The 10,000-nt window shown below is 42.9% G+C and overlaps 3 protein-coding genes across 5 annotated transcripts in view; 1 reads left to right on the top strand and 2 right to left on the bottom strand.

The window, feature by feature from the left end:
• Positions 1 to 3,298, bottom strand: part of LOC115414790 (probable palmitoyltransferase ZDHHC14) — a 10,411-nt gene extending 7,113 nt beyond the window's left edge. The window contains exons 1-3 of one of the 2 annotated variants that reach the window (XM_030128109.1): positions 3,112 to 3,298; positions 2,874 to 3,072; positions 1 to 116 (exon numbers count right to left, since the gene is read on the bottom strand). The exon at positions 1 to 116 is cut by the window's left edge and continues 45 nt beyond it. In XM_030128109.1, the coding sequence (XP_029983969.1) occupies positions 1 to 116; positions 2,874 to 3,072; positions 3,112 to 3,205 (409 nt within the window). In that variant the 5' untranslated portion in view covers positions 3,206 to 3,298. Of the gene's footprint in view, positions 117 to 2,873 lie in introns of both variants that reach the window. The other variant, XM_030128108.1, reaches the window with a different exon arrangement.
• A 1,565-nt stretch (positions 3,299 to 4,863) lies between these two features.
• Positions 4,864 to 8,226, top strand: tmem242 (transmembrane protein 242). Its single transcript, XM_030128112.1, has 4 exons — positions 4,864 to 4,987; positions 6,972 to 7,072; positions 7,693 to 7,830; positions 7,909 to 8,226. Exons 1-4 carry the CDS (start codon positions 4,900 to 4,902, stop codon positions 8,044 to 8,046), a joined length of 465 nt encoding a protein of 154 aa, XP_029983972.1. The 5' UTR covers positions 4,864 to 4,899; the 3' UTR covers positions 8,047 to 8,226.
• A 1,314-nt stretch (positions 8,227 to 9,540) lies between these two features.
• Positions 9,541 to 10,000, bottom strand: part of arid1b (AT-rich interactive domain 1B) — a 43,511-nt gene continuing 43,051 nt past the window's right edge. For both annotated transcript variants that reach the window (XM_030128107.1, XM_030128106.1), the window contains one exon: positions 9,541 to 10,000. This exon is cut by the window's right edge and continues 1,370 nt beyond it. The gene's annotated coding sequence lies outside the window, so the exon portion shown is untranslated.

Here is a 10,000-nt window from a genome sequence, read left to right as displayed (position 1 = left end):
GCAGGACCCCGGGGTCGCTGAAGCTGGCCCTGAACAGCATCCCCATGACGAAGATGAAGAGGACGCCGCCCACCGCTGGGATGGCCGGGGTCAGGTTGGACGCCAGGAACGGACAGCTGGACACACACACACACACACACACACACACACACAGGAGGCTCACAGTGCAGTGTCCTGACAGGTTAGGAAACAAACAGCCGGCACCGTTTCCTGTCACGTCAGGACGGATTTGTCTACGTCAGGACCTGAAGGGACCCGATAAGACCTGATGGGACCTGGTGGGACCTGATGGGACCTGATGGGACCTGATGGGACCAGGTGGGACCAGGTCGGATTGACCTCCATCAGGACCTGAAGCGGATGTGGATCATGTTACCGTGTCAACCTCCTGCTGTTACCGTAGTGACGCTGGCAGCAGGAGCCTGTCACCTGTCGCCTTGGTAACAGGGAACACCAGGGAGCTGTTTTTGAATGTGTAGCAGAAAAACGTGGGAGGACGTGAAGGACTGAAGACGTCACATGGTGTTTGTCTGACATTTACACAGAGAGAAACGAAAAAACAAACAGAATGTGACGGAAGACCAGTTCAGAACCAAAGACAGATGGAGATGAAGACATTCTAGTCCAGGTCTGATCCAGGTCTGGGCCAGGTCTGGGCCAGGTCTGATCCAGGTCTGATCCAGGTCTGGGCCAGGTCTGATCCAGGTCTGATCAAGGTCTGATCCAGGTCTGATCCAGGTCTGATCCAGGTCTGGGCCAGGTCTGATCCAGGTCTGATCAAGGTCTGATCCAGGTCTGATCCAGGTCTGGGCCAGGTCTGATCCAGGTCTGGGCCAGGTCTGATCCAGGTCCACGTTTAAATCCTAAAACTTATCTTAAATATGAAACCACAGAAGAATGCACTGAGCATGTGCAGAAGGTTCTGTCCTTGGTTTTCTTTTTCAGGTCACATGGTCCTATGGTCGTCATGGTTTCCATACAATGGTGTTGGTCCAATCCATACGCCAACACCAGGGGGGCGGAGCTGGGACATGTTTATGCTCTGGGACCCGTTCGACAAAAATACCGTTTCAGGCAGCGACAATGCCAGTGTCATGTGACCAAAGGCCCAGTGTCATGTGACCAAAGGACCGGTGTCATGTGACCAAAGGCCCAGTGTCATGTGACCACAGGCCCAGTGTCATGTGACCAAAGGCCCAGTGTCATGTGACCAAAGGCCCAGTGTCATGTGACCACAGGCCCAGTGTCATGTGACCACAGGCCCAGTGTCATGTGACCAAAGGCCCAGTGTCATGTGACCAAAGGCCCAGTGTCATGTGACCACAGGCCCAGTGTCATGTGACCAAAGGCCCCACCCATGTTAAACCGTAGTGGACTGACATAATGTGGTTGTGGTGTGTATATACTCCGTATATGAACACAGTTACTATGGCAACAAGAGGACAATGAGTTCATGATTGGATCTGGGACAACAACATGTCCTTACTGCTGATTGGACCAGGACAAATGAGGACATCTGATTGGCTCTGAGGACATAGACCCGCCCACAGTTACTATAGACCCGCCCACAGTTCCTCCCTCACTGCTGTGGACACTGGATGAGTTTCAGACGCAGAAACGAAACTTTTATCTGTGTCTAAACTTTATGAAAATATAAACTGGATGAGAAAAGACACAGACAAATAAACCAGAACCAGGACCAGAACCAGAACCAGGACCAGAACCAGAACCAGAACCAGAACCAGGACCACAACCAGAACCAGGACCAGAACCAGGACCACAACCAGAACCAGGACCGGGAACGGGAAACATGGGCTTTTATAAAGAAATATTCCATCTGTTTGGCCGAAATATTCCTTTTTTTCCTCAAAATGTCCATGTTCTTGTTGTAATACTTCTATTCTACATGGAATTATGAACCAGACTCCTTATCTGAATGTTCAGGTTGTGTTTCTGTTGTTCTCAGACATTTGGGTTGAACCCTTACAGACCTGAACTGTTAAATACCTGTTAAAACCCACAGTTGGACCAAACACAGTGGACAGTTTACACTGAACTACTGGTACATTTGGATGAAAAAAGTCACCTTTTCTTCTGTTTTTTCTGTTTTAATAAAATAACCTTTGAATTTACTGTGAGCGTTAATGAACATCTCCATGATCAGTGAATTAAATATAGAAAACACAGGATTTACACTGAAAACATGCCAAATACAGAAGATTAGAATAAATGGAGATAAATCACTTATTAAAGGTTAAATGTAATGAAAAATTAATTGGCAAATAGCCACTAAAATAATTCTAGGTCTATAAGGTTAATTTTTTTGTGGTAATTTTTCATGTAACAAAGATCTGAAAATAAATGTGTTTCTGATGCATCTATTCACAGACACATACTTAAGTAAATACACTTCACATAATGACTGACATTGGTCTTAAATATGGAGAATGAGAACGACATTTAATTTTACTGACACTGAAATCAATTGATTTATGTTCATTTCATGATATATTTTACTGTAAAAGTCACTTTTTCTTCAGTTTTCTTTGTTTCTCATATAATAACCTTTACATTTACTGATTTATTTTACATGATCAGTGAATCAAATCTAGAAAAATACAGGATTTACACTGAAAAATGTCAAATACAGACAATAATATTCGAATAAATGGAGAGAAATGTAGAGAAAAACAGATTTAGAAGTCAGAATAAAAATAGTTGGAGGTTCTTTCACTGTGTTTTCTTTAATTCTTTTAATTTAAATGAATTAAATTCTTTCCTCTTAAAGGCTTTCATTGAATTAAATCCTGTTTTTGAGTTTGGGTTCAAAGGTCACGTCTTCATCACTAGGCTCGTGCGTGTGCGTGACTCACTCGAAGGTGAAGAAGAGTCCGCAGGTGAGCAGGATCAGAACCAGGGTCAGGTAGAACACCCCGGTCTGCCGGCCCATCATGATCCGCCCATCGCAGTAGAACCGGTTCCGGCCCGGGAACACCTGCCACTTCCTGCGGGGGCTCGGTGTCCTCTGGGCCGGGCAGCAGGGCTCCGCCGCCTCGGCCCCTGCTCCGGGTCCTCCGGGTCCTCCGGGTCCACCGGGTCCACCGGGTCCACCGGGTCCTCCGGGTCCGCTGCTGCTGCGGGTGCAGATCTGGTTGTACTGGACCGACTGGTGCTGGTCCAGACCCGCATGGTGGATCTGAGACATGGGCCCTCAGAGGAGATCCGGATCACAGTGCAGGTCTAGAGGGAACCCGCATGTCCGGTCCGGTCCGGTCCGTCTGATCCGCTTCTGTAAACAAACACCGGAGACACCCCCGCCTCGCGCCCCGCGGAGCCTCACATCCTCACCGGAGGATGGAGAACCCGGATCTGGAGCCTGGGGGACCGAACCGGACCAGGGATGAGCCGGGTACGGGTCTGGAGGCAGGAGGAGGTCCGGAGCTTCTGCTGGTCTGTGAGGAAGAGGAGGATGAAGAAGAGGAGGAGCGAGAGGAAGAGGAGAGAGAGGAGAGAGAGAGAGGAGAGAGAGAGGAGAGAGGAGAGAGGAGAGAGGAGGAGAGAGAGAGAGGAGGAGAGAGAGGAGGAGAGAGGAGGAGAGAGAGGAGGAGAGAGAGGAGAGAGAGAGAGGAGAGAGAGAGAGGAGAGAGAGAGAGGAGATGAGAGAGAGAGGAGGAGAGAGAGAGGAGGAGAGAGAGGAGAGAGGAGAGAGAGAGAGGAGGAGGAGAGAGAGGAGGAGAGAGAGAGAGAGGAGGAGGACGTGAGGAGCATCCTGATCCTCCGCAGAGACCACACAGATCCGCTATGGGCGAGATGACCCACTCCAGTGGGAAAAACCAAACCGGAAACGGAAGTCTATCAATAAAACTATTTATTTATTTATTTAGTTATTTTATTATTATTATTATTATTATTATTATTATTATTATTATTATTATTATTATTATCATCATCAATAAAACTAACCCAGTATTTTCAGCTGGTTGTTGGACTGTACGTTACATATAATTATTTTAATAATTTATTATTTCTATTTTCATAAAGTTGGATTTTTTTTGGAGGGGAAAAAAAAATCAGGTTATATTGAGACTAACACTGAAACTTTCAACATTTTAAACATTTCAGATAGAAACATAAAATTCTGTTTTGTTATGATTCTGTAATATTTTAAAGGTATATTTAACTGAGTTTTATCAGTCTCATCAGTTTTAAAACACTTTGGTTTATTTCACCTCCTCAGACCCAGGAAATGTCAGCAAAGTACCAGCTTTTTTTTTTGTTTTTTATTAAATCAGTGCCTATACCGGAAACATCAGGTTGCAACAGTTTTTTTCAGATGCAGTTTTTAAATTTTTTATGGAATGTCCTTTGTGGCGGACAGTTTTCATTTCTTTTTGTATAAAGTTGTGAAACTCTTGTCCACAAGTGTGGACCAAAAGTCCATAGCTGGGTCTGAGGAGGTTAAGAAACAATAAATTTGAAAAAAAAAAAAAAAAAAGGAAACAAGTAATGTAAACTGGACACAGATGTACATGGAAGAACGGCTGCTGTTAATTATGTTTTGGTGTAAATATTATCGTGTTACTTCTTCAGCTCAGGTGGTAACAGGACCAAAGTCCGGACAGAAGTGAACCCTCTGTCATTTGAGCCGTTAGTTGTAAATTACACAGACGATCTTCGTTAGTGATCCCGGCTCTTTTATTTCTATTCAAATAAAAGCTTCAGTGTTGTCGACATAAAAACACATCTGGTATATTTTATATTTATGAGATGAAATATTTTACTGATAATAATATAATGATGTTGTGATAAAGATGGTATTTCAGTGCGGCACATGACATCAGAAGGCGGTTTGTTGTTTTGTTTCCGTCCGGTCACATTTCGTAGACGGACCGGTCCAACATGGCCGCCGTTCAGGAGGAAACACGGACCGTGGACATGAAGCACCCCACGGACACGGAGGACGAGGACAAAACACGGCTTTTAAAAGGTTCGGTTCCAGTCTTTACGGTGTGGTTTGTTCTGTTTTTACTGTCAGACGATTATTTTGTACATTTAACTGTTTGTTCCGGTCGGAGTCACAAATGTTCGACTCATTAAAACCAAACAAACCTGTTCATTTTATTATTGACACACGATATTAAAGGACAAATATTTGCACATATTAACCGTCGTCATAAAAAGTCGCATAGAAAAGGATGAGTTTTTCTGTCCGATAGAAAGACACTGAAAATATCTTCTACTGAATTATAAATGTGATTATATATAAATAGAATTAGAGTTTATTAATGGAAATCTGTCGGTGTTTATGTGAAATGAATGTTTTATGTTTTAATAAGGGCTGTAAGAAAATATTGGTTTTGCAATATTTCGTGCTATTTTCTATTATTATTCTATTATTCCTGTATGTACTTTACACCAACGACTGCCGCAGCATCTCACCCACCACAACATACCTAAAATACTCAGACCACACAGCCATCCTTGCACTTCTCTCCGACGATCAATCCACTGTGGACTACCACAACACAGTCACCCACCTCACCAAGCTATGCACGGACAGTTATCTGGAGATCAGTGTCAGCAAGACCAAGGAACTATGGTTTAACCCCCCTCACCCCAGGATCCCATTATCATAAACACACAAACAGTTGAGTCAGTTGACACCTTCAAATATCTGGGAATAACTCTGGACAATGAACTCACCTTTGATCAGCACACCACAGACATTCAAAAAAAGAGCCAACAAAGACTGTCAGCCATCCGCAAACTTAAAGGATTACACGTTGCACCCCACCTCCTGTTGTCACTCTATAAAAGTATCATCCAACCCATCCTCCTGTACTGCTCCACATGTTTTTACACCATTTCGTCACTAACCGAGCCAAATTCACATGCATCACAAATACAGCTGCTAAAATCATCGGCCTCCCCACACCCAACCTCACAGAACTAAATAACAGATCCACCACCCGAATGACAAACACAACAGTCCAGGACATCACACACCCATTACACCGCTGCTTCATCCCACCACCCTCAGGACGCAGGTACAGGACGTTAAAATTCAGGAGGGCCCGTCTTGGGAAAAGCCTGATCCCCTCAGCCATAGCCGCCCTAAACACCAGGCCCCGCTGACAGTCTGACCAGTCTGACCAGGCTGACCAGTCTGACCAGTCTGACCAGTCTGCAACTGTCACTCCATCAATGTCTCTTTTCGTTATGTCTGCCCCTACTGTTGTTGTTATCTGTGTCGTACAATGTTGCTGTCTTTTTCTTGTAATGCTATGTTATCTTTTTCTTGTATGTTATGTAATGTCTTTTTCTTGTAATGTTTCAGTCAGTGAAGACGAATTTCCCCACGGGGACCAAAAAATTAAATCTTAATCTAATCTATTTCATTTCACAATACTGTATTGATATTACAAAGTACTGTATCGGTATTTTTAGGTATTTATTCAAATGCAGATATGGTGGAGGTTCATTTTAGTTTTTCTTTGTTTCTATTTTATTCATTCTTATTTCACACTCTTTTATTCAATAATGTTTGTCCCTTTGTTTGGATTGAACTCAAATCCTGTTCTGATGTTAGTTGTGAACTAATAGAATCTGAACATTTGAACAGGATCTGAAACGGGAATGTCTGGAAAACACAATTTCAGTTTGAACACAGTTGGAACATTTGCTGATAGAACATTAGATCCTGTTGGGATCAAACACAAATGTGTTTAGTATTTGTGCAGATTTCTGCTGGAATTCAATTCTTCAAGGAAATAATCATTTAAAAAAAGAAAAAAACAAAAAATGGCCTTTTGAACAGTATCATGACATATTGTTTTGTGATCTAGTATTGGAATTTGTATCATATTGCCTACTTATATCGATTACTTCATGGTTTCTTCTTCATGTGTCTCTCCTTCTCTGTCATCTCATTGGTCGTCGGACTGCCCCGCCTCCTCACTTCCTGTTTGCAGGTGCAGCGTTTCTGACGGCAGCGGCGTCTGCAGGGATGGTGGCAGGGTTCGGGTCCACACTGGCCATGGCGAAGAAGAGGAGCCCGGACTGGTTCAATAAGGTCAGAACGGGGGTGGGGGTGGTGAAGTTCCAGTCGTAGATGTGGCTGCAGGTTTAACGTCTGATCTGGGTTCATTTTCCTGATTTAAGTTCATCCGTTCGTCTCCATATTTCAGATTTTATCCAGAATTCTGTTTTTATTTCCAGTTAAATTTAACTGGAAACAAAAACACAAAAACAGCTGGAGCTCACATTTAGCACTGTGTTTGAGTTGTTTTGTCATTTTTCCTGTTGTTAAAAACAATCAAGTGTCGTCAGCGTAAAATGATTTCCACTGAGTTCTTTGGCTCTTCCTTTATGTCATGTTGTGGATAATTAATAAAATAAATGTATTAATTTTTCTCTTTAACGTTCGAATATTTAATCTAAACTATTCCGACTTCGTTTTTTTTTTCTTCGTCTGGACTTCAACTGAACTTCACTAAATTATGTGAAACTTTGTGGATTTCTGCGATAAACCTGTTCCTGAGACGCATTAAAATAAACCATTTTCACTAATAATTATTTCTGTTACTGTTGAGTTTTTCTGTAAACTTAGCCTCGTTCGTCCACTTCCGTGCAGGCGTCTCTTTCACTTCCTGTCCTGACCTGATCCTATGTTCTGATTGGCTGTCGTTGCAGGGTGTGGCAGCCACGGCGGCGGTCCCGGAGTCAGGGGCGTCCCTGGCCCTCAGAGCCCTGGGGTGGGGGTCCCTGTGGGCCTGGTGCGGAGTCGGACTCTTCGGCGCCACCGTGTGGAAGCTGATGGATGTCCACAGTGTGAGCTTTCATCAGAACCATGTGTGAACGGACCCAGACCCGGTGGTTCTGCCGCTGATTCTGTTTCTGTTTCCTCAGTTGTCAGAGTTCCGGCTGAAGATGCAGTCCTTCTTCCCGTCCATCCCCAAGTCCACCGCCTCCGGATCAGAACCTCCAGACTGGGACTCGCTGTTCAAGTCCAAACCGCCTGCAGCTGGAGAACAGAACCAGACCTGAACCAGAACCCAGTGACGGTCTAAGACCCACAGACTGTTTAGACTGGACCGGTTCTGATCCAGTTTGAGGACGATGGACCCAGTTCTGCTGCTGCATCAGAGTTTCTGTCGTTGGAAGAAAAGTTCAGTGTAAAAAGTAAAAACTGTCGCATTTAATGTAAATAAATGATTTTGGAAATGACTCTGACGAGAAGATTTTCAGTTTTTTTCACAGTTTCTGAAGTTTTAAATCTAAAAGTGAAAGTGTTTGATATCAGCTGTTTCACACACTTGACCGTTTACCGACAGCTTTACTGACGGCTTTACCAACGCCAACCTTTTTGACTAAGATGAAAATTAATGACAAACTAAAACCGTTTGAATGCATCAGACCACAGATGAACAACTACCAGTTTAACCATTAACCAGTTTAACCATTAACCAGTTTAACCCATTTAACCAGTTTAACCTGTTAACCAGTTTAGCCCATTTAACCAGTTTAATATTAACCAGTTTAGCCCATTTAACCAGTTTAACCATTAACCAGTTTAACCCATTTAACCAGTTTAACCATTAACCAGTTTAACCTGTTAACCAGTTTAGCCCATTTAACCAGTTTAACCATTAACCAGTTTAACCCATTAACCAGTTTAACCTGTTAACCAGTCTAAACTGTTAACCAGTTTAGCCCATAAACCAGTTTAGCCCATTTAACCAGTTTAACCCTTAACCAGTTTAACCCATTTAACCAGTTTAACCATTAACCAGTTTAGCCCATTAACCAGTTTAGCCCATTTAACCAGTTTGACCCATTTAACCAGTTTAACCATTAACCAGTTTAGCCCATTTAACCAGTTTAACCCATTTAACTAGTTTAACCATTAACCAGTTTAACCCATTTAACCAGTTTAACCATTAACCAGTTTAACCTGTTAACCAGTTTAGCCCATTTAACCAGTTTAACTATTAACCAGTTTAACCCATTTAACCAGTTTAACCTGTTAACCAGTCTAAACTGTTAACCAGTTTAGCCCATTAACCAGTTTAGCCCATTTAACCAGTTTAAACGTTAACCAGTTTAACCCATTTAACCAGTTTAACCATTAACCAGTTTAGCCCATTAACCAGTTTAGCCCATTTAACCAGTTTAACCCATTTAACCAGTTTAACCATTAACCAGTTCAACCCATTTAACCAGTTTAACCCATTTAAGTAGTTTACCCATTTAACCAGTTTAACCCATTTAACCAGTTTAACCATTAACCAGTTTAAACTGTTAACCCGTTTAACCAGTCGAACCAGTTTAAACCTTGTAACCAGTTTAACCCGTTTAGCCAGTTTAACCATTAACCAGTTTAAACGTTAACCAATTTAACTGATTTAACCAGTTTAACCTGTTAACCAGTTTAAACCTTGTAACCAGTTTAACCCATTTAACCAGTTTAACCTGTTAACCAGTTTAAACTGTTAACCAGTTTACCCAGTTGAACCCGTTCCTGTCGTCCAGCTGGAACCCCAGTTCTTGTCGTTTATTAAACTCAGATTTCGTTTGTGAATCAAACTCGACTCGTTCTGATGCAGATTTTCGTTGTTTTTTTTTCTTTACATTTGTTATAACTGTTTTGTGTCAGATTAAGCCCCGCCCTCCTGTACAGTACAGTTGTACAAATCAAACACACCTCCCACAATGCACCTGCTGTTCTTTAAATACACAAAAATCTCCTGTGGGAGGAGCCTGATGACACATTCAGGTGATGGCGGACATTGTCTATTTACAGGAGGGGCTTCGTTTGATTGGTCGAGGAGACGACAAGTTCTTAAAAACACAAATGGCCACGCCCCCTTTGTGTCATACTGCTGTGGTTCGGCAACACTGATGGTCAAACTGCAGATGGTCGAAGAATTCACATTAAACCGGCCCAGGACTCCTATTGCACCAGAACGACCCACACCAGCGCCGCCGCCGCCAGAACATA

Source organism: Sphaeramia orbicularis, chromosome 24 (genome assembly GCF_902148855.1).
Source record: "Sphaeramia orbicularis chromosome 24, fSphaOr1.1, whole genome shotgun sequence".
NCBI classification, from domain to species: Eukaryota; Metazoa; Chordata; class Actinopteri; order Kurtiformes; family Apogonidae; genus Sphaeramia; species Sphaeramia orbicularis.
Note: the sequence above shows the minus strand (reverse complement) of the source record. Positions and strands in the feature narration are given on the sequence as shown.

Bases quoted from the DNA above. Each gene is read 5' to 3' on its own strand.
- tmem242 (XM_030128112.1), top strand. From the start codon at position 4,900: ATGGCCGCCGTTCAGGAGGAAACACGGACCGTGGACATGAAGCACCCC. The intron at 7,073-7,692 runs GTCAGAACGGGG...CTGTCGTTGCAG, and splicing joins GCCCGGACTGGTTCAATAAG to GGTGTGGCAGCCACGGCGGC. The intron at 7,831-7,908 runs GTGAGCTTTCAT...CTGTTTCCTCAG, and splicing joins AGCTGATGGATGTCCACAGT to TTGTCAGAGTTCCGGCTGAA.